Here is a 24,075-nt window from a genome sequence, read left to right as displayed (position 1 = left end):
GCAGGCTGCCCCCTGGAGGGCCCCCTGGGAGTTGGACGGCCCTGACTGGAAGTCAGGGGGCAGTGCCCCCATAGGCCCCCCCATGGCTACAGGCCTGCTGAGTGGGAACACTGATTGGACATATGAACATGTGAAGCTGCCTTATACTGAATCAGACCCTTGGTCCATCAAAGTCAGTATTGTCTTCTCAGACTGGCAGCGGCTCTCCAGGGTCTCAAGCTGAGGTTTTCACACCTATTTGCCTGGACCTTTTTTGGAGATGCCAGGGATTGAACCTGGGACCTCCTGCTTACCAAGCAGATGCTCTACCACTGAGCCACCATCCCTCCCCTTAGACATATGAACATATATGAACATATGAAGCTGCCTTATGTTGAATCAGACCCTGGGACCATCAAAGTCAGTATTGTCTTCTCAGACTGGCAACGGCTCTCCAGGGTCTCAAGCTGAGGTTTTCACACCTATTTGCTTGGACCCTTTTTTGGAGATGCCAGGGATTGAACCTGAGACCTTCTGCTTCCCAAGCAGATGCTCTGCCACTGAGCCACCGTCCCTCCCCGAGTACTATCCATCTTTACAGTGGTCTGGTGAGCAATACTTCCTCTAAGCTGTGGCGTCTTGCAAGCAAAAACTCTACATTGTGAGCCCCCGGCATTAAAGCTGGGAGCTGCTGCAGAAATTAGTTTGCTCTGGGGCCATTTTTCCAGAGCTGAGACAAAACTGCAAGCCAGAGGCTAAAGAACTGCGAGCTAGCTCACACTAACTCATCTTAGAAGGGACACTGCTGGTGAGTTAGGCCAGTATTCTGTCCGTATTGCAAGCCGGAGGACTGACCGAGTAAGAGAATGGATTGCTTGTGGTCACCTCATGAGCTTGTGCCAAAGGCAGGATTCAAACCAGGGACATTTGGGCCATAAGTTATCCCATTAGCCACTCAGCTGCCCTGCCCAGCAGTTCAGTAAATTCAACACAGCTTGGGCTGCTGCAATCCTAAACTCTCTACGGCAGGGGTGGCCAACGGTAGCTCTCCAGATGTTTTTTGCCTACAACTCTCATCAGCCCCAGCCATTGGCCATGCTGGCTGGGGCTGATGGGAGTTGTAGGCAAAAAACATCTGGAGAGCTACCGTTGGCCACCCCTGCACTATGGAGTTCGATCCTTTGTACCTATGCTTCTGAGAGTGCGTGCAGGAGATGGATCCCTGCCCCCTCAAGAATAGCAGGATCCAGAGACCAGAGACAAAGTGCCCCAAAGTTTAGCAGCTACCAAATGATCGTCTGGTATGAATCAGATTTTACCCATTGCGCTGGACTCGGATTAGCTCATTTTCAGCATTATCCCCCTCGACCCCCGTAGTGGTGGTGGAAGGTGCCAGAATCACAGCTGACTTTTGGTGAGGCCACCCCCCCCCGAGGGTTTTCAAGACAAGAGCCCTTGAGAGGTGGTTTCCCTGCCACTCTGTCACAACCATGGCCTCCCTTGGTGGCCTCCCATCCAAATATTGACCAGGGCAGCTCAGCCACCCAGGCCGGGAAGTTCCTCAATGAATCCCAGAACTAGGGTTGCCAATCCCCAGGTGGGGGCAGGGGATCCCCCGGTTTGGAGACCCTCCCCCTGCTTCAGGGTCGTTAGAAAGCAGGGGGAGGGGAGGGAAATGTCTGCTGGGAACTCTATTATTCCCTATGGAGATTTATTCCCATAGAAAATCATGGAGAATTGTTCTGCGGGTATCTGGGGCTCTGTGGGGGGGGGGGGGGCTGGGTTTGGGGGCAGAGGCACCAAATTTTCAGTATAGCATCTAGTGCCTCTCCCCAAAATACCCCCCAAGTTTCAAAAGGATTGGACTAGGGGGTCCAATTATATGAGCCCCCAAATAGGTGCCCCTATCCTTCGTTATTTCCTATGGAAGGAAGGAATTGAAAAAGTGTGCGGTTCCTTTCAATGTGATGGCCAGAACTCCCTTTGGAGTTCCATTATGTTTGTCACACACCCTTGCTCCTGGCTCCACCCCCAAAGTCTCCTGGCTCCACCCCCAAAGTCCCCAGATATTTCTTGAATTGGACTTGGCAACCCTACCCAGAACTGTCCAAACGCGCTCCTAGGTTCTTCACACACATACACGTCTGTCATTTTTTAAAAAGGCTCCAAGCAGTGGCAATAGAGGAGTCTTTGCTTAGCCAGTCCTCAGAGGTGGCGTCAAGCAGTGGCTTCCCAGGGTGCCTTGCAGCGTTGCAGCGCTCTGGAGAGGTGTCCAAGACAGGACCGAGCGCTCTGCGGCTCAGCAAGGATTGCTTTGGCTTCTCTCTCAGCCAAAGGCCCTGAGCGCCTCCCAGAGGTCTCCTCTTTCAGGCTTCTTGTGGGTGGCATGCTGAAAGCAATCTCCAGGGCTGTTGCTTTGTTAAAAACATATGACTGACTTTGAAACCCACATGGGATGAGTGAAGCACGTTTTGTTTTGTTCGGGCCGAGGCTCAGAGCTCTGCTGTAACATTCCACGCCTCCTGGGTCTCTGCTGAACCACAAATGGTGTCACGGAGCTCAGTTTCTGCAGAGCAAATTTCTGTTGAGCTCACCTCTCTTCCCTGGTACAGAGAAGGGGGTCATGCACTATGCCCCACCCCCCTGCATTTTGGGGACTAATTTCTTGGCCTCAAATGGCTCTCTGGGACAGCAGCCCACCAAAAGTGTCCCCTCGTATGTGAAAGGGCTGGTCTGCCCCACCTGGGACCCTCCGTGGGGGGGCCACCTCTGTGATTTCTGCAGAGGGGTCCGGGAAGAGCTGTTCAGTGAATGCCCACTAGAGGGCACAGGGGGCTTAAGAGAAGAAGCCAGGCTCCCTCCTAGCAGAGGGGAGAAGGGAAGGGAAGCCCACTCGGCTGATGAAAGAAAGCTCTCTCTCTCTCTCTGTGTCTGTTGGGAGTGGGAGCAGAGAAGGGGCCTGGGCTGGGAGGTGCTCAGTGGAACTCTCTGTTTGGGGCAGTGATGCTCTGTATTCTTGGTGCTGGGAGGGACCACAGTGGAGGGGTTCTAGTGTCCTGGCCCCACTGGACCTCCTGATGGCACCTGGTTTTTTTGGCCACTGTGTGACATAGAACTTTTTCACACAGCCTATGTATTCTGGTATGGAAGCTGGTCAGTTACTGAACAGTAACGGGTTTCTGCTGGCATTTCAGACAGACCCGACTCAGTAACTGGCTGCTACTGGAATACTGTCACCTTTTCACACAGTCCTGCGGCTGTCCCGGTAGTGAGGCATGCCTGAGTCATTACTAACAAAGAGCAGCTTCTTCCAGTTTTCAACCCCTCTTTCCGGGTTAAAATCGGTATGGGGCGCTGTGTGAAATGTCCAGTATCTAATCTGGGAGCAGTTTTCGCACCCTTTTTCGCCCGCCGGTGCGCGATCGCCGGCTTTTTTGGGGGGGGAATGTTGGGCTAAGATCGCTATGGCGCTATGGCACTATAGCGACGTATCACAACAGCACCACCATAGAGATGGCTAGGCTCCATTGAGAAAAGTTACCAAGTTTCAGCAGTGGCGATCTCTGGCATCTTAATGGAACCCAGGCATCCCTATGGTGATGCTGTTGTTAAATGTTGCTTTAGCGCTATAGTGATCTTTGCCCGACGTCCCCCCCCCCCCAAAAAAAGCCGGTGATCGTGCGCCGGCAGGCGAAAACGGCTGGCGCTGGTGGAAGCGAGATAAAAGCGGAACAGTGTGAAATGGCTTGCTTCAATCACGGAACCCTACTGGGGAAAAAAAACATGTGTCTGAAAACTCCCATCCCTGTCTCGGATTACTGCAAGGCGGCACAATACCGACTCCCTTCCGGTTTACATATGAACATATGAAGCTGCCTTATACTGAATCAGACCTTTGGTCCATCAAAGTCAGTACTGTCTTCTCAGACTGGCAGCGGCTCTCCAGGGTCTCAAGCTGAGGTTTTTCACACCTATTTGCCTGGACCCTTTTTTGGAGATGCCAGGGATTGAACCTGGGACCTTCTGCTTCCCAAGCAGATGCTCTACCACTGAGCCACCGTCCCTCCCCTGGTTTCCACCAGTAAGTGTGAAAAGGCCCAGAGTGTTGAACTGGAGGGGCCACTGGCCTGATCCAACATGACTTCTCATGTTCTTCTGTCTGGGGCAGTGATGGTCTGTGTTCTTGGTGCTTGGGGTGGGGACCATGGGAGGGCTTCTAGTGTCCTGGCCCCACTGGTGGACCTCCTGATAGAACCTGGGTTTTTTGGCCACTGTGTGACACAGTGTTGGACTGGATGGGCCACTGGCCTGATCCAACATTGCTTCTCTAATGTTCTTATGTCTGGGGCAGTGATGCTGTGTATTCTTGGTGCTTAGGGGGGGGGCACAGTGGGAGGACTTCTAGTGTCCTGGCCGCACTGGTGGATCTCCTGATGGCACCTTGTTTTTTTGGCCCCTGTGTTACACAGAGTGTTGAATTGGAATGGCCACTGGCCTGATCCAACATGGCTTCTCTTATGTTCTTATGTCTGGGGCAGTGATGCTCTGTATTCTTGGTGCTTAGGGGGAAGAGTAGGACGGTTTCTAGTGTCCTGGCCCCACTGGTGGACCTTTTGATGGCACTTGGGGTTTTTTTTTGCCCCTGTGTGACACAGAGTGTTGGACTGGATGGGCCATTGGCCTGATCCAACAGGGCTTCTCTTATGTTCTTATGTGACACAGAGTGTTGGACTGTATGGGCCATTGGCCTGATCCAACAGGGCTTCTCTTATGTTCTTATGTGACACAGAGTGTTGGACTGGATGGGCCGTTGGCCTGATCCAACATGGCTTCTCTTATGTTCTTATGAGACACAGAGTGTTGGACTGGATGGGCCATTGGCCTGATCCAACAGGGCTTCTCTTCTGTTCTTATGTGACACAGAGTGTTGGACTGGATGGGCCATTGGCCTGATCCAACATGGCTTCTCTTATGTTCTTATGAGATCAGAATGTTGGACTGGATGGGCCATTGGCCTGATCCAACAGGGCTTCTCTTAGGTTCTTATGTGACACAGAGTGTTGGACAGGATGGGTCATTGGCCTGATCCAGCAGGGCTTCCCTTATGTTCTTATGACATGGACTGGATGGGTCATTGACCTGATCCGACATGGCTTCTCTTATGTTCTTATGTGACACAGAGTGTTGGACTGGATTGGCCATTGGCCTGATCCAACAGGGCTTCTCTTATGTTCTTATGTGACACATAGTGTTGGACTGGAGGGGCCATTGGCCTGATCCAACAGGGCTTCTCTTATGTTCATATGTGACACAGAGTGTTGGACTGGATGGGCCACTGGCCTGATCCAACAGGGCTTCTCTTAGGTTCTTATGTGACACATAGTGTTGGACTGGAGGGGCCATTGGCCTGATCCAACATGGCTTCTCTTATGTTCTTATGTGACACAGAGTGTTGGACTGGATGGGCCACTGGCCTGATCCAACAGGGCTTCTCTTGTGTTCTTATGTGACACAGAGTGTGGGACTGGACGGGCCACTGACCTGATCCAACATGGCTTCTCTTAGGTTCTTATGTGGCCTCTGCTGCGTGGCTTTGGCGACTGGAAGGAGGCACCCCAGGACCAACCTGTGTAGTTGCTAACTCCTGGTTGGGAAATGCCTGGCTAGTTGGGGGGTGAAGCCTACGGAGGGTGAGGTTTGAGGAGTGGAGGGACTGGAGGTGTCAGTGTCCTGCCAGGCAGCCTGCCTTCCAGAGCAGCTGTTTCCTCCGGGGAACTGATCCCTGCAGCCTTGAGGTCAATTGTAATTCCAGGAGACCTCCAGGCCCCACCCGGAGGCTGGCAAGCTTACTCTTGTGGCTGCAGCCTCTTCCCAGGATCCTTCTGCTGCTGGAAAGGTTTGCAGGGCTTTTGGGAGGGGCAGGACCAGGGTCAGATGGGTCATGATGGCCACCCTGTCCACTCTGTGACTCGGGCGGACCCTGTCTCTTTGTCGCTGTCTTCTTCCCACTCGTGGCTGGGAGTCAGCAGGGGGCAGCGCTGAGCAGAGGCTTTGGCAAGCCTGGTGGAGAGGTCAGAGCATCACCTGGTAATGGCCAAGAGAGCGCACAGAGAGCAAATGCAGAGGGCACATGCTTTACCACTGGGGGACCCCTGCACATCTAAGTCCCACAAGCTGGATCTTGACCGCTGTTCCTTTTTTCACCAAAAGTTGGCTTGCTTAAATGGAAACCTGCAGGACTGGTGAGAGGCTTCTTGGGAGTCCCCTGCAGTATGGGACCAGGAGGCAGGTGGCCTTGGGCCTAATGCCAAGGAGCCATGTTGCCGAAGAGTAAATGTAGGAGGAACTGTGCTGGATCAGATCAGTGAGGGTCTGTCTAGACCAGCATCCTGTTCCACACAGTGGCCAACCAGTTCCTCTGGAGGGACAGCAACAGGGCAGAGAGGCCAAGGCCTTCCCCTGAGAAGAACACCAGAAGAGTCCTGCTGGATCAGACCAGTGAGGGCCCATCTAGTCCAGCCTTCTGCCTCACACAGTGGCCAACCAGTTCCTCTGGAGGGTCAACAGTAGGGCAGAGAGGCTGAGGCCTTCTGCTAAGGACATAAGAAGAGCCCTGCTGGATCAGACCAGTGAGGGTCCATCTAGTCCAGCCTTCTGCCTCACACAGTGGCCAACCAGTTCCTCTGGAGGGCCAACAACAGGGCAGGGAGGCTGAGGCCTTCATAAGAACATCAGAAGAGCCCTGCTGGGTCAGACCAGGGAGGGTCCATCTAACCCAGCCTCTTGTCTCACACAGTGGCCAACCAGTTCCACTGGAGGGGCAAACTACGGAGCATAGAGACTGAGACCTTCCCCTGAGGTTGCCTCCAGGAACTGGTATTCAGAGGCTCACTGTCTCTGAATGCAGAGAGGTTCAGTTCCTCTTCCCTTCCACTCCCCTGTCAGAGTTTTGATTGGCATCTCCTCAGGGGAGGGGCAAGTTTGCTACTCTGGGAGCCTTACTTAGTGTCTGTTGAAGGCCCAGACCACAGGACAAATAAGCCTGTCAAGATGTTTAGGAGCTGAAGCTGCTTTTGACATCCAGTGGAGCCTGGGTTTCATTTCGCTTCCAGGGCCCTCTCCTGTGCCTAGCAGCTGCTCTCCAGGGACTCGGGCAGAGAGAGAGGCCTGCAGCCTTTTACAAAGACCTCAGGGACCGAAGGGGGGGGGGACTTACTCAGCCGGCAAGGCTCTACCAGCCCCTTTTCCAAACCAAACAGGCCTTCAATGGCTCCATTGACTGCCGCGGGATCATTTTATTGGCAAGGGCTGACATTACCCAGGATGTGAGGTCTGCATTCTACCAGCGAGGCGTCCTGGCCTTGGATTTGGGACACGCTTGCACAACTTGTATGCAATACTCCCTCTGAGCTGTGGAGTCTTGTGACCAAAAACTCTGCTTTATGAGCTCCTGGCATGCATGGTGAGAGCTACTTCATGGATTAGTGTGCTCTGGGGCCGGTTTTCCTGAGCGAAGACAAAATTGTGTGAGCTGGAGGCTCAAAAACTGTGAGCTAGCTCACACTCACTCAGAGGGAACACTGCTGGTGTGGGCTGTTCTGCCTGGGTGAGGGAGGTGAAAGGGTTGCCAAGTCCAATTCTAGAAAAATCTGGGAACTTTGGGGGTGGAGCCAGGAGACTTTGGGGGTGGAGCCAGGAGACTTTGGGGGGGTGGAGCCAGGAGACTTTGGGGGTGGAGCCAGGACTAAGGGTGAGCTAAGCATAATTAAACTCCAAGGGAGTGCTGGCCCTCACATTTAAAGAGACAGCACACCTTTTTTAAATGCCTTCCTTCCATAGGAAACGATGAAGGATAGGGGCATCTTCTTTTAGGGCTCATAGAATTGGACCTCCTAGTCCAATTTTTTTTGAAACCTGGGGGGTATTTTGGGGAGAGGCACTGGATGCTATACTGAAGATTTGGTGCATCTATCTCAAAAAACAGCCCCTCCCCAGAGTCTGAGATACCAGTGGATCAATTCTCCATGATTTCCTATGGGAATAAGTCTCCACAGGGAATAACTGAGTTCCCAGCAGACATTTCCCTCCCCTCCCCTTGCTTTTTGATGACCCTGAAGCGGGGGGAGGGCCTCCATACCGGGGGATCCTCTGCCCCCACCTGGGGATTGGCAACCCTAGGAGGTGAGAACATGGCAAAGGATGCTTCATTTGAGTGGACGGTGCTGCAGGGTGTGTGTGTGCGTGTGGGGAGAAACATTCCAAATTTCACATCTACGTTTCTGGGGTGGGGTAGTGGTCTGAAGTAGCAGGGATCGATTGTTGGCTTGGTATGGCAAAGAGGTCCAGCTGTAGAGAGCCAGTTTGGTGTAGTGGTTAAGTGTGCAGACTCTTATCTGGGAGAACCGGGTTTGATTCCCCACTCCACTTGCACCTGCTAGCATGGCCTTGGGTCAGCCAGAGCTCTGGCAGAGGTTGTCCTTGAAAGGGCAGCTGCTGTGAGAGCCCTCTCAGCCCCACCCACCTCACAGGGTGTCTGTTGTGGGGGAGGAAGAAATAGGAGATTGTGAGCCGCTCTGAGACTCTTCGGAGTGGAGGGCAGGATATAAATCCAATATGTTCTTCTTCTTCCTGGCCCCGACCTGGTGGAATGCTGTGCCGGAAGACACCTGGGCCCAGTGGGATCTTTTACAATTCTGCAGGGCCTGCAAAGCAGAGGTGTTCTGCCCGGCTTTTGTTTGAGGACAGCCATGGCTGCCGGGGTGGCACCCCCCCTCTCCCCCTCTACTCAAAGGGGGAACTGCCCCCAATGCCTGGAAAGCAGAATTACAGCACACTAGAAAGTAGGCTCATTGGGTTGCAATTGTTTTAATTTTATTTATTTGTTACTTTAAATTTTTATCTGGCCCTCTCCGCAAGCGGACTCAGGGCGGCTGGCAACATTCATATTCACAAGTTAAAACCAATAAAACATAATTACAATTTAAGATTTTAAAAACATTTTGTGGCGCTGTATCACTGCAATATAAGCGAGTTCGTCTTTTCTGACGGTGATCACCTTGTACTCTATACGATGTCAGGTGGCAGCTCTCTCCCGGTTAGATATCAAAGGCCTGTTGGAAGAGTTCGGTCTTACAGGCCCTGTGGAAAGTGGAAAGATCCAGCGGGGCCCTTATGGCCTCCGGGAGAGCATTCCACAATTCTGGTGCTGCCACTGAGAAGGCCCTAGCTCACGTTGAACGTAACCTAGCCTCCTTTGGTCCAGGGATGGACAATAGATTTTTTGTCCCTGAACGCAGTGCTCTCTGGGGAATGTGTGGAGAAAGGCGGTCCCGTAGACGGGTCCCTGACCATAGAGGGCTAAAAAGGTCAATACCAACACCTTGAAACGGACTTAGAACACAATAGGTATCCAGTGCAGCAATTTCAGCACTGGCCAAATGTGCGCCCGTCGGGGGAGCCCCATTAACAGCCGTGCTGTAGCGTTCTGCACTAGCTGTAGTTTCTGAGTCAGCGTCAAGGGTAGCCCCATGTAGAGAGCGTTACAGTGATCTATTCTTGAGGTGACCATGGCATGGATCACCATTGTTAAGTCGCCTTGCTCCAGGAAAGGGGCCAACTGCCGCACCCGCCAAAGATGAAAAAAGGTGGATCTAGTAGTGGCTGCTACCTGGGCCTCCATTGTAAGAAAGGACTCAAGGAGCACGCCCAAGCTCTTGACCTTAGGGGCTGGTATTAGTGACACCCCGTCAAGAGCCGGCAGACAGATTCCCCCCCCCCCAGACCACCCCAGCTCAGGTAGAGAACCTCCATCTTTGTCAGATTCAGCTTCAACCGACTCAGCCTGAGCCAAGATGCTACGGCTTGAAGAGCCAGGTCTAGATTTTTCAGGGTACAGTCGGACTGGCCACCCATCAATAGATAGAGCTGGGTGTCGTCTGCATATTGGTGACATCCCAGCCCATACCTCCTGACAATCTGGGCAAGGGGGCACATATAGATGTTAAATGGCATCGGGGACAGAACCACACCCTGTGGCACACCACATATAAGTGGGTGCCTTTGGGATGATCCCTCCCCTATCAAATTACTGGTCTTATTGATTTTATGTGTACCTTTTGTTGTACATCGGCTAGAGCCCGGCATTGGCCGGGATGAAGTGATTCATAAATTTAATAATAATAATAATAATAATAATAATAATAATAATAATAATAATAATAATAATAATAATATGTTGCAGTGGTGAAAAAAGCAAACTCCATTTTGCACGTTAATAGGAAAGGGATTGAAAACGATATGGTCTGGATTAGAATGCCTTTGGACAGATCCGTGGGGCGGCTGCGTTTGGAATGCCGTCTGCTGTTCTAATGGCTGCCTCTCCAAAAGGACATTGCAGAGCTGGAAAATGCGCAGAGGAGGGGAACCGAGATGAGGGGTGGGTGGGTTGGAGCCCTTTCCCCAGGAGGACTGGCTGAAGAGTGGGAGGCTATCCAGTTTAGAAAAGAGGCAAATGTGTGTGTGTGTGTGTGTTGGGGGGGGGGGGGACATGACAGAGGTTTATAAAACTATGCACCAGGGTAAAGGAAGTGGATAGAGAGAACTTTCCTCCTCCCCTAAAATATTTAATCTCAAGATCACACCCCCCCCCCCCCAAAGTTGATAGGCAATATTATCAAAGAAACAGTTCTGGTCACCATAGCTGAAAAAGGATATTATTTGGTGTAGTGGTTAAGTGCATGGGCTGTTATCTGGGAGAACCAGGTTTGATTCCCCACTCCCCCACTTGCACCTGCTGGAAAGGCCTTGGGTCAGCCATAGCTCTAATAGAGAGCCAGTTGGGTGTAGTGGTTAAGTGCATAGACTCTTATCTGGGAGAACCGGGTTTGATTCCCCACTCCTCCACTCGCAGCTGCTGGAATGGCCTTGGGTCAGCCAGAGCTCTCTTATCTGAGAGAACCGGGTTGAATTTCCCACTCCTCCATTTGCAGCTGCTGGAATGGCCTTGAGTCAGCCAGAGCTCTCTTATCTGAGAGAACCGGGTTGAATTTCCCACTCCTCCACTTGCAGCTGCTGGAATGCCTTGGGTCAGCTAGAGCTCTCTTATCTGGGAGAACCGGGTTTGATTTCCCCCTCCTCCATTTGCAGGTGCTGGAATGGCCTTGGGCTAGCTGCAGCTCTTGCAGAGCTGTCCTTGAAAGGGCAGCTACTGTGAGAGCCCTCTTAGCCCCACCCACCTCCCAGGGTGTCTGTTGTGGGGGAGGAAGGGAAAGGCGACTGTGAGCTGCTCTGAGACTCTGAAATTTGGAGTGGAGGGCAGGATATAAATCCAGTGTCGTCTTATTATTATTACAACATTGTAATATATAATGAAGTAATTACACAACTCACGGCCCGGTTGCTAACAGGCCACAGACCGGTACTGGTCCACGGACTGGGAATTGGGGACCCCTGGTTTAAAGAACAGCAAGTCAAAGCGTGTGGACTGGGTCAGCACTGGTGTGCTTCCTTGCATCCACCCTCAGGAGGCTGGGTGTTTGTGAAGAGTCCGGCTCCTTGCCTCGTTCCCCTCCCGCCTTAGAGAGGCAGTAGCAGCAGCAGCAGCAGCACCGCCACGCTGGAGTCTGGGTGCCAACAATCACCGGTGGCAGCGGCTGTTGTTGGCACCGAAAGTGGCCCTGGTGTCTGCCAGGGAGCGGCCTCCTTCCTGGCTGCCGAGCGCCACTGGCCTGGCGCTGCAGGGCTCTTCTGTGTGCCACCCCCTCTTGCTGCTCCTTCTCCCCAGGTGGTGCGGGGTGGGCTGGGCATGTGTGGAAAGAGGCCTTGCCCCTCATTAGCTCCGGGCGGGAAAAGGCAGCCAGGCTTGGCAAGGCTACCCTGTTGTCAGATTTTATAGCGACAGCTTGAAAAAAACACAACACTCCTCTGCGCGTTCTCTCTCTTACACACACACACGCACACACACACACACACATGCTGGCACTGAGCAAAGGCCTCTTTGCGCTGCCTTAAAATAGAATGCAGGAAATGGCCTTTGAATGTGTGAAATCGATGCTCTGGCAAAGGGGCTGGGTGCGCGGCTCTCCTGCTCGTTCTTTTGATTGGTGTGCACGGGCATGGCTCCGGTTTGCGGCTCAGCTGCTCGCCCAGGTCCCTGGGGTGCTTTGGCTGCGGATGGGTCTCTGTTGATTCTGTGGCGGCCTGTAGGGTTGCCAGCCTGGAACTCCTGGATCTCCTGGAATTGCAACTCAACTCTGGGCCACAGAGATGCCTTCCCCCTGGAGAAAAGGGTTGCTTTGGAGGGGGGGGCGGACTCCGGGGCATTCTATCCTGCCGAGGCTCTGGGCATAGTGTCAGTTCCCCCCTCCCCACCTGCTGGGGTTCTCCTCCTCCACTGCCTTGGCCCTCCGTCTCCCCCCCCCCCCAGCCCTGCCATTTCCTCATTTTCCAGCCCCTCCCTGTGTTTGCCCCCCATTCCCTGACTGTGCTGGGCACTGCATGCAGCTGGGAGCATTTGTAGCTTGCAGTCGGCAGAGGAGGTGAGAGGTGGGGAACAGGGGCAGTGGGCCGCACGCAAAGACTCAGCGCTTGGCAGCTGCTCTCCCCGGATATGTTGGTGCTGGCTCTGACTGTGGGGTTCAGTTTGAGAGCCAGTTTGGTGCAGTGGTGAAGTGCGCGGACTCTTATCTGGGAGAACCGGGTTGGATTCCCCACTCCTCCACTTGCACCTGCTGGAATGGCCTTGGGTCAGCCAGAGCTCTCTTATCTGGGAGAACCGGGTTGGATTCCCCCCTCCTCCACTTGCAGCTGCTGGAATGGCCTTGGGTCAGCCAGAGCTCTCTTATCTGCGAGAACCGGGTTGGATTCCCCACTCCTCCACTTGCAGCTGCTGGAATGGCCTTGGGTCAGCCAGAGCTCTCTTATCTGGGAGAACCGGGTTTGATTCCCCACTTCTCCACTTGCAGCTGCTGGAATGGCCTTGGGTCAGCCAGAGCTCTCTTATCTGGGAGAACCGGGTTGGATTCCCCACTCCTCCACTTGCAGCTGCTGGAATGGCCTCGGGTCAGCCAGAACTCTCTTATCTGGGAGAACCGGGTTGGATTCCCCACTCCTCCACTTGCACCTGCTGGAATGGCCTTGGGAGGGCCAGAGCTCTCTTATCTGGGAGAACCGGGTTTGATTCCCCACTCCTCCTCTTGCAGCTGCTGGAATGGCTATGGCTGACCCAAGGCCATTCTAGCAGCTGCAAATGGAGGAGTAGGGAATCCAACCCGGTTCTCCCAGATAAGAGTCCACGCACTTCACCATTACACCAGACTGGCTCTCCAGAAGCCCCCGAAGCTCTCATGGACCCCATCCCACTGCTCCATCTGTGTCAGCTGAGAGCGTGCCCTGGCCCCAAAAGGTGCCTCGCCCCAACTGTGATGGTTGGGGTCTGTCCCCCTCTCCCCTTTGCAGGTGTTGTAATGCTGCTGGCAGTTGTTTTATGTGTGCCTGCCTTCTTCTTCCCAGGTGCTCTCCAAGATATTCAGCCATGAAGCCCTTCAGAGCTACCTCCCCAAGATCCAGCTGGTGATCCAGGACACGCTGCGGGCCTGGAGCAGCAGCCCCGAGCCCATCAACGTCTACTACGAGGCGCAGCAGCTCACCTTCCGCATGGCCGTCCGAGTCCTGCTGGGCTTCCGCATTCCAGAGCAGGAGCTCAGCCACCTCTTTGAGGTCTTCCAGCAGTTTGTGGAGAACGTCTTCTCCTTGCCTTTGGACCTGCCTTTTAGCGGCTACCGGAAGGTAAGAGGCGGATTGGTCAGGGCAGGGGCCTCTGGGTACAGTGCGGGGTTGAACATATGAACACATGAAACTGCCTCATACTGAATCAGACCCCCCTTGGTCTATCAAAGTCAGTCTTGTCTTCTCAGACTGGCAGTGGCTCTCCAGGGTCTCCAGCTGAGGTTTTTATGCCTATTTGCCTGGACCCTTCTTAGGTGGAGATGCCGGGGATTGAACCTGGGACCTTCTGCTTACCAAGCAGATGCTCTACCACTGAGCCACAGCCCCATTCATGGCTCTCCAGGGTCTCAAGTTGAGGTTTTTCACGCCTACTTGGCTGGACCCTTTTCAGTTGGAGATGCCGGGGATTGAACCTGGGACATTCTGCTTACCAAGCAGATGCTCTACCACTGAGCCACAGCCCCTTTCATGGCTCTCCAGGGTCTCAAGTTGAGGTTTTTCATGCCTACTTGGCTGGACCCTTTTCAGTTGGAGATGCCGGGGATTGAACCTGGGACCTTTTGTTTACCAAGCGGATGCTCTACCACTGAGCCACCATCCCTCCCCCTTAAAGCTTGTGGAGATTCCTAGGCAGCTGAAATACTGGGTCCTCCCTCACAAATTATCTCAGAGTCAGAGCACCTGCCCATGGCCCCCCGCTGCAGCCTCCAGGCCCCTTCTCAAAAGCCCCTTTGACAAAGCTGCAGGGGAGAGGCAGAGAGAGGCAAACTCGGAGGTGATCTGATCACCATCTTCAAGTCCTAGAGAGGATGGTGTGGAATTGTTTTCTGTGGCCCCGGAAGGTAGGACCAGAATCAGTGGGTTGAAATTAAATCAAAAGAGTTTCCGGCTCAACGTTAGGAAGAACTTCCTGACCATTAGAGCGGTTCCTCAGTGGAACAGGCTTCCTCCTCAGGAGGTGGTGGGCTCTCCTTCCTCGGAGGTTTTTAAACAGAGGCTAGATGGCCACCTGACAGAAATGCTGATCCTGGTTATTTAGGGGGAGGTGTTTGTGAGTTTCCTGCATTGTGCAGGGGGTTGGACTAGATGACCCTAGAGGTCCTTTCTTGTGTTTTAACAATTTATTGATAACTTATGGTTACAAAACTTAAAATAAAATTTTTTATACTAACCCATATGGTAATTCAATCCCCCCTCCCTCCAATGTTGACTTCCCCGAAGTTATAGATTTAAGTTCAATACTAAAGGTACTACCAACCGATCAAAGTTCAATATTTTTTTTCTCATTAATACTAAAAAATTGTCCAATGTCTTTTTACATTCCACTCTTTCTCCATATATCCTTTAAATTTCTTCCACTCCTTTTTGAATATGTGTTGAGGTCCTTTCTAACTCTCTGGAGGCAATGCCAGCAGCAGCCACACCTGGTGTTGGTCAAAGAGCAGCTCAGTTGCTTGTTGTGCATGAAGACTGGGCAGGCTGCAAGCGGGGGGGGGGGGGGGGGAACAGGGGGAAAGCTGACTCGGAGCCCCTAAGAGAGTCAGTTTGGTGCAGTGGTTAAGTGTGCGGACTCTTATCTGGGAGAACCGAGCTTGATTCCCCACGCCTCCACTTGCATCTACTGGAATGGCCTTGGGTCAGCCAGAGCTCTCTTATCTGGGAGAACCGAGCTTGATTCCCCACGCCTCCACTTGCAGCTGCTGGAATGGCCTTGGGTCAGCCAGAGCTCTCTTATCTGGGAGAACCGAGCTTGATTCCCCACTCCTCCACTTGCACCTGCTGGAATGGCCTTGGGTCAGCCAGAGCTCTCTTATCTGGGAGAACCGAGCTTGATTCCCCACTCCTCCACTTGCAGCTGCTGGAATGGCCTTGGGTCAGCCAGAGCTCTCTTATCTGGGAGAACCGAGCTTGATTCCCCACTCCTCCACTTGCAGCTGCTGGAATGGCCTTGGGTCAGCCAGAGCTCTCTTATCTGGGAGAACCGAGCTTGATTCCCCACGCCCCCACTTGCATCTACTGGAATGGCCTTGGGTCAGCCAGAGCTCTCTTATCTGGGAGAACCGAGCTTGATTCCCCACGCCTCCACTTGCAGCTGCTGGAATGGCCTTGGGTCAGCCAGAGCTCTCTTATCTGGGAGAACCGGGTTGGATTCCCCACTCCTCCACTTGCAGCTGCTGGAATGGCCTTGGGTCAGCCAGAGCTCTCTTATCTGGGAGAACCAAGCTTGATTCCCCACGCCTCCACTTGCATCTACTGGAATGGCCTTGGGTCAGCCGTAGCTCTCGTTGCAGTTGTCCTTGAAAGGGCAGCTGCTGTGAGAGCCCTCTCAGCCCCACCCACCTCACAGGTGTGCGGGGGAGGGGGGGGAGATATAGGCGATTGTAAGCTGCTCTGAGTCTCTGGTTCAGAGAGAAGGGCAGGGTATAAATCTGCAGTCTTCTAAAGGCATGGGGTCCCATAGGCCAGTGCCTCCTTGGCCTATTTGTTAATCTGGCCCTGTCCGGGTAGAATTGGAGGAGGTCGTTTTGGCTGGACAACAGCTCTGGTGAGCTGCTGGGTCCCCCCCGCCCCTCCCAGCAGTCTCAGGGGCTGGGTATCTTCTTCTGCCGTAGGATGAGAGTTGTCAGGGTGACCACGCTGGTCTTTACTGGCCAGCATCTCTCCCAGGGAGGGGTTCAGCCTTCTGTTGTCTCCGGCAGGGGATCCGTGCCCGGGAAGCCTTGCAGAAGGGCCTGGAGAGAGCCATCCGGGAAAAGCTGCAGAACCCTCAAGGCAAGGACTACTCTGATGCCCTGGACCTGCTGATCGAGAGCGGCAAGGAGCACGGGAAGGAGCTGACGATGCAGGAACTGAAGGTTCGTGGGTGGGAGGGAGGCCAAGGAGGCCGTGTTGGGGGGTGTGGGGGACTCCGCTAATTCTTGCCAACAGTGCAAGAGCTGTGCTTTTCATTCATCGCAGCGCAGGCTGCTTCCCATGCAGTTGTTGGCTGTTCTCTCAGCGTGAGTGGCAGTTCTTTATTCCTCTTTTGGGCATGCCTCCTTTTCCTGCCCCCTCTGCCCACCCAGCCAGTCTGATGTTCTAAGTTAAGAGTCGCCAGCTTTCTAGAGGCTGCAGGCACTGTTCGAATTCTGTAAGTAGCAGAAGGATTACAGCACATGGAGCATGAAATATATAAGAACTGCTGTAATAGCACTGCAATAAAAAAAAAGTTCTCCCAATGATGTGTACGTATGTGAATTCAATTTTCTGTTTCATTGTAGTGTCTTATAAATACAGACATACCATTCTACAAGGCATACAAACATCACAAGAAGTATACATATTATAGTAGTCTTCACAATAAAGTCAAATACAGAGTCCAAAGTCCACAGTAAAATTAAATGCAAAATCCAAAGAAGAAGAAGACTGCAGATTTATACCCCGCCCTTCTCTCTGAATCAGAGAGAGCAGCTTACAATCTCCTTTATCTTCCTCCCCCACATCAAATACTCTGTGAGGTAGGTGGGGCTGAGAGAGTTCTCACAGCAGCTGCCCTTTCAAGGACAGAGTCTCAGAGCGGCCTACAATCTCCTTTCCATTGCAGAATGGTATGTTTGCATTTATAAGACACTACGATGAAACAGAAAATTATATTCATGTACATATACATCATTGTGAGAACTTTTTTTTGTATTGTAGTGCTATTACGGCAATTTTTGCATATTTCATACTGTTAGAATTCTGACACAGCATGGTGGGCACAGCTGCAAAATTGTGGCCACAAAAATGGCCGCCAGAGGAAGGTGGAGCCATGCACAAAATGGCTGCCTGGTTTACCTTCAGTCGCTCAGTGAAGATCCTTGTGCTAGGGGGCCAGCTGCTGCCAAGATAATATTTTTTTTTGAAAAATCTGTGCAGCCAATCAACTCTCCAGGGGACAATCAGAAGCCCCGGCCCTCTCCACTTTCTAAGAACACTTGGCGGGTGCTAGAAAAAGGTATTGGCAGGGGGCACCTGTTCTGACTTGGTTGGCGATATTCCTCCTCCATGCCCCCACAGGCCAAGAGAATATGGCGATACCTGCCCAGGCTTAACACAGCTGGGAGGGAAACAAAAACAAACACGCTCAGCTTTGCCAGCTTCTGCAGGGCACGAATTTTGGAGGCTCCCACGAGTACGAAGGTGCCATGGGAAGTGCGGCAGAAGCCTTGGTGGCAGAGCCGGGTTTTATAACCAGGAGGGTTCTTTTGGCCTTTCAGGATGGCACCCTGGAGCTGATCTTCGCTGCCTACGCGACCACCGCCAGCGCCAGCACCTCCCTCATCATGCAGCTGCTGAAGCATCCCCAGGTGCTAGAGAAGCTGCGGGAGGAGCTGAGGAGCAAAGGGATGCTCCACAACGGCTGCCTGTGCGAAGGCTCCCTCCAGCTGGACACGCTCAACAGCCTCCACTACCTGGACTGCGTCATTAAGGAGGTGCTGCGGCTCTTCACCCCCATCTCCGGGGGCTACCGGACGGTGCTCCAGACCTTCGAGCTGGATGTGAGTACAGAAGGGAGGCGGCCTCGCTCCTGAGGTTTCCCTCTCCCCCAGCAAAGGTGTTGGTGGTGGTGGTGGAAAGGGCTGTGGGGGAGACCTTCCAAGACGGGCTAAGGTTGGGAATTCAACATTCCCTCTAAGCTGCAGAGTCTAGTGAGTGAAAATTCTGCTTTGTGAGCTGCTGGCATGGAAGTTGTGAGCTGCTGCATAAAATTAGTTTGCTCTGAGGCCCTCCTTCCTGAGCGAAGACAAAAAGGTGTGAGCCAGACAGGAGTCATTTCATAGAAAAAGAGCTGCCAGAGCTCATTAGCACAACTCATTCGCATAACTTATTTGCATAGGCCACACACCCCGGACATCACCGGGAGGGGTCCTAAATCAGCAGTCCCCAACCTTTTTGGCACCAGGGACCGGTTTTGTGGAAGACAATTTTTCCATGGACTGAGAGGCGGGGGATGGTTTCAGGATGATACAATTGTGCATTTTATTTCTATTAGTTTGGTATGGTGGTGAAGTGTGCGGACTCTTATCTGGGAGAGCCGGGTTTGATTTCTCACTCCTCCATTTGCTGGAATGGCCTTGAGTCAGCCAGAGCTCTCGCAGAGTTGTCCTTGAAAGGGTAGATTCTGAGAGCTCTCTCAGCCCCACCCACCTCACAGGTTGTCCGTTGTGGGGGAGGAAGATAGAGGACATTGTGAGCTGCTCTAAGACTCTGAAATTCAGAGTGGAGGGCAGGATAGAAATCCAATGCTTGGTGCAGTGGTTAAGCGTGCGGACTCTTATCTGGGAGAACTGGGTTTGATTCCCCACTCCTCCACTTGCACCTGCTGGAATGGCCTTGAGTCAGCCAGAGCTCCCTTATCTGGGAGAACCGGTTTGATTCCCCACTCCTCCACTTGCAGCTGCTGGAATGGCCTTGGGTCAGCCAGAGCTCTCTTATCTGGGAGAACCGGTTTGATTCCCCACTCCTCCACTTGCACCTGCTGGAATGGCCTTGGGTCAGCCAGAGCTCTCATCTGGGAGAACTGGGTTTGATTCCCCACTCCTCCCCTTGCACCTGCTAGCATGGCCTTGAATCAGCCATAGCTCTGGCAGAGGTTGTCCTTGAAAGGGCAGCTGCTGTGAGAGCCCTCTCAGCCCCACCCACCTCACAGGGTGTCTGTTGTGGGGGAGGAAGGTAAAGGAGATTGAGAGCCGCTCTGAGACTCTTCAGAGTGGAGGACGGGATATAAATACAATATCTTCTTCTTCTTCCTAAGAAAGAAAGAGAACAGTGAAATTTAGAGGTTCCAGAGTGCCGTTTCTGTGAGCTCCTGCCCAAAATGAGGCGTGGAGCTGAAGGCTAAAAAACCTAAGTGGCAGAGCCCCTACTTGGCAGGCAGAAGGTCCCAGGTTCAATCCCCCAAAGCATCTCCTGTTAAAAAAACAAGTACCAGGAGGCAGATGATGCAAAAGACCTCCACTTGAGACCCTGGGGAGCTGCTGGTGGTCTGAGTAGACAAGACAGACCTTGAAGGACCCATAGTCTGATTCAGTAGAAGGCAACTTCAAGAGTGTTGCCAAAATGATGCCCAAGATCTCCTTGGGAATGAAAGAAGCGAGGGCTAGATCCAATGGTTTGGAGAGCACCGGGATTAGTCACTGTGAGCAGACGGAGGTTTCTGTTAACAAAACAAGCTCTCGTGGCTTGGCTCTCCCGACACACCTTCCCAAGCATCAGGAGATGTGCTCATACCCTTTGGAATGGGACTGGGGCACGATTGTTCCTCCCGGTGTTGTTCTCTCACTGGCTTTCCCCGCAGCCTCCCAGGCAAGCTTGGCTCCTGCCCACAGATGTGCAGCTGATGCCTACGTAGGGAGGAGGTGATCGAGGACTCTTCTGTCTCTACTTGTTCCAGAAAATACTTTTGGCTTAGCGCTGGCTCATGGGCTGTGTGTTACGTCCTCAGTTCACCATCTGCTGCCTCTCTGCATTGAGTTGTGGCTGGGGAACACATAGCACAAGAACGCCTAGAGCTGAGTATCCTGCATCAGACTCTCGGTCTGTCACGGTCAGTCTTGTCTACTCAGATGGGCAGTGGCTCTCTAGGTTGCCTCAGGCTCAGCTCCATCGCTTCACCTGCTGCCCGGTCCTTTCAACTGGCGGCTGAATCTGAGACCTTCTACACGCCAAGCATGAGCCGTGGTGCAGACACAGAGACCGATTCCCCACTAGCCTTATGCCGCTCTCACTCTCCTCCTTTGATTCCCCACTCCTCCACTTGCACCTGCTGGAAAGGAAATTGTAGGCCGCTCTGAGGCTCTGTCCTTGAAAGGGCAGCTTCTGGGAGAGCTCTCTCAGCCCCACCCACCTCACAGGGTGTCTGTTATGGGGGAGGAAGGGAAAGGAGATTGTGAGCCGCTCTGAGGCTCTGAGATTCGGAGTGGAGGGTGGGATATAAATCCAATATCATCATCTTCTTCTCTGCGGGGCTTCGGTCGGATTTCACACTATCTGTCCGAGGCTGCAAGTCGCTTTGCCTTTTTCACGTGGCAAACAGAAACCTGTTGTTAGAGGCTCTTGTTTGCTGCGTGAAAGAGGCGGAGCGAATTGAAGCCCCTGGGGCAGATAGTGTGAAATCTGACCAAAGCCCTCGGAGAAGAGGAGCGTGAGAGAGGCATAAGGCTAGTGGGGAATCGGTCAGAGTGAGTCAGGAGCTCATAGAAATCCCAGCTCCGTTTGCATTGCAAACATTTTCAAGCAAGTAGCAAGTCACAGAATGGGTCCGCCCAGCCCCAGTTGTGGGGAAGAAGGAGTTATTTTCTTCTGATCCCACCTTTTGGTCAAGGGGTTCTGAGCAGCCTACATGATCCTCACCCCTTTGTTTTCTCACAACAACCCTGTGAGGTGGTCCATTGGAGAGAGACACTGATTGGCTCCAGGTCCCCCAGGGAGTTTCAGGCCTCTGAAGAAGGGACTCAGGTTGCCAAGTCTGACTCAAGAAATATCTGGGGACTTTGGGGGTGGAGCCAGGGTGTGACACACAAGACTGAATTCTGAAGGGAGTTTTGGCCATCACATTTAAAGGGACCACACACCTTTTAAATCCCTTCCCTCCATTTAGAAATAATGGATAGCTGCACCTTCTTTTGGGACTCATAGAATTGGACCCCCGGTCCGATCTTTTTGAAACTTGGTGGGTGTTTTGAGGAGAGGCACTGGATGCTATGCTGAAAATTTGGTGCCTCTACCTCAAAACAAACAGCCCCTCTGAAGCGTCAGATACCCACAGATCAATTCTTCATTATACCCTATGGGAATTGGTCTCCACGGGGTATAATGGAGAGCCGTGCAGACATTCCCCTCTCCGCTTGCTGATAACCCTGAAGCAGGGGGTGAGGGCTTCCAAAGGGGATGGGATCCCTTGCCCCCAACTGGGGATTGGCAACCGTAGCTCTGCCCCTTTTCCCTTCGCGGGGACCTGGCTCCTGAAGTCTCTTCCTGCTCTTTCACACTTTGAACATTTAGAGTATGTAGATTTCAGGGAGGGGCCCCACAGCTCCGATCTGCTTTGCCAAGTCCCTGCCAAAACCTCTGGAGCAGATTGAGGCAGTGGGAAGGGCTCCTGCAGATCACTCTGGCCATGTGCGTAGAGGACCGGCGGGAGTGAGCGAGCCTCTCTGCAGATGCCCAGACCCAACGGTACAGTTCCTTGGCGCAAAGTCCGCTCATCTGCAGTGTAGGGAAGGGCTTTGCGTAGGGGGTGTTGAGGCTTCCAGGGCAGCAGCAGCAGTGGCAGAAGAGCAGAAATGAAGTTAGCCGAAAACTCCTCTGCCTTGAATTGCTGGAGGGCCAGGCGTTGCTGGGCATCTGCTTCCCACGCCCCAAGCCCTCATCTCTGTGGCATGAGGGGAGGGGGGGGGACACCACCTTTCCTTTGCACTGGAGACATCTGTTGGTTTCCAGAGTGGGCCAACCACCCACCAGAAAGTCGCAGACTTTGAGGCTGCTTGGAGGTTGCTTCCATGTTATTTCAGTTTCCGTTTCAAAGGTAGGCTTGCCAAGTGCCCCGCGTTCTCCGGCGGGGGACTTTTTTTGGTGACATCATCGCACCGGTGACATTGTGCACCGGCTGCTTTAGGCATTTTTGGGGAAACTCTACCGTTTTCCCGGATGCTCTAGCAATTTGGGAGGGAAAGCTCTATGGTACCTATTGTACCATAGAGTTTTCCCTCCCAAATTGCTAGAACATTTGGGAAAACCATAGAGTTTCCCCAGAAACACCAAGAGTGGCCGGTGCTGGTGACGTTGGGGATGGTTCCCCTGCCAGCCCAATGTGGGTCAGCGGGTTGTGAACCTCCAGGGCGGGAGACCCCCTGCCCGGCCCGGGGGCTTGGAAGCCCTATTCGAAGTTGGTTTCTGTTTTAGCAGCTGCAGGGTCTTGGTCGAAAGGGATGGGACCCTGGTGGGGCTGCAGTTGTGTCTCCTGCCCCGGTTGCCTTTGGCCTCATGCATGATTGCTGATGCCCTGCTCCTTCCTCTGACGCGGGTCCAACTCCTGACCCCTTCTGCTCTCTCCCCCTCTCCCCTGCAGGGTTTCCAAATCCCCAAAGGTTGGAGCGTCATGTACAGCATCCGGGACACCCACGACACCGCTCCCGTCTTCAAGGACGTGGACGTCTTTGACCCCGACCGCTTTGGGCAGGGCCGCACGGAGGACAAGGACGGCAGGTTCCATTATCTCCCTTTTGGGGGAGGCGTGAGGACCTGTCTGGGCAAACACCTCGCCAAACTCTTCCTCAAGGCCCTGGCCATCGAGCTGGCCAGCACGAGCCGCTTTGAGCTGGCCACCAGGACTTTCTCACGGGTCACGCTGGTGCCTGTGGTCCACCCGGTCGACGGACTGAAGGTGAAGTTCTTTGGACTCGACTCCAATCAGAACGAGATCTTGACAGAGACAGAAGCCATGCTGGGGGCCACGGTCTAAGGCGGAGCCCCAGGCTGCAGCTCATAGCTGGGGGTGGGGAGGCTGGGGGGGCCAGAAGGGAAGGGAACTGGGAAGGCCCCCCCGCTGTGGCAGAGGCGCCACCAGGCCAGCTCTCGTGGTACGTCCTTGGTCGAAACCTGCTTGGATGAATACGCCAAAACAAAATGATGAGGGGTGTGTGTGTGTGGTGGGCGTGGGGGTGGGTGGGGGGTGGGGTGGGCGGATCCTCTTGGTGGTTTATGTTTTATTTTTCTGAACATAAAGGAGAAAAGGGATTGTCTTGACCATAAAGCAGAATCTAGATGTTATATATATATAAAGAGATATATTTATGAACATGATCCAAAATGGAAACAGGGGCACTGCGAGAAGAATTGTCCTGATGGCTGAGACGGGGGAAGGTTCCGGAACTGGACTTGTCCTCCTGAGGTCCGGCTCTGCCATCTGCTTGGGATGGGAAGAATTTCCTGAGGGGCATGGAAGCAGTGGCCTTGGGCAGACGTTGACCTCCAAAATAACTAACAGTGTTAAATAAGTCAGTGACAGCAGTATTGAGAATATTTTGGGGCTAGGGCCTCTTTGCCGAAAGCGGCCCAGGGAATCCCTCCGCGGGGTCTGGTTTCAATCAGGACCGTGGCGTTGATGGTGGAGCTGAAGAGGCCCCCCCACCCACCTGCCTGCAGGAACCACTCTGCTGTACCCCCCGCCTCTGGGCAGCAAGGGCCAGCTTGCCGGGCACAGCCGAGGCGGACTGCTGCCGCGTTAGATATTAATGCTCATGGGCCCTTTCCTGTGTGAATGTTTACCTCTTTGTCTCTTTGAAGGACCCTTTCAGGGACGTGGTCAGAAAATGGTTGAAGGAGTCTTGGGAAGTCCAAAAGGATGAG

General features: G+C 53.3%; 1 protein-coding gene across 1 annotated transcript in view; it reads left to right on the top strand.

Moving 5' to 3' along the window:
- The window catches only part of LOC132577442 (cytochrome P450 26B1), a 38,404-nt gene extending 15,175 nt beyond the window's left edge, over positions 1-23,229 (top strand). The window contains exons 3-6 of the mRNA XM_060247223.1: positions 13,489-13,764; positions 16,404-16,559; positions 17,943-18,224; positions 22,796-23,229. Coding sequence (XP_060103206.1) covers positions 13,489-13,764; positions 16,404-16,559; positions 17,943-18,224; positions 22,796-23,188 — 1,107 coding nt within the window. The 3' untranslated portion in view covers positions 23,189-23,229. The remainder of the gene's footprint in view (positions 1-13,488; positions 13,765-16,403; positions 16,560-17,942; positions 18,225-22,795) is intronic.
- Positions 23,230-24,075: the final 846 nt, after the last annotated feature.

This window comes from Heteronotia binoei, chromosome 9 (genome assembly GCF_032191835.1).
Source record: "Heteronotia binoei isolate CCM8104 ecotype False Entrance Well chromosome 9, APGP_CSIRO_Hbin_v1, whole genome shotgun sequence".
Lineage (NCBI taxonomy): Eukaryota > Metazoa > Chordata > Lepidosauria > Squamata > Gekkonidae > Heteronotia > Heteronotia binoei.
This window is presented reverse-complemented; position numbering and strand designations above follow the sequence as displayed.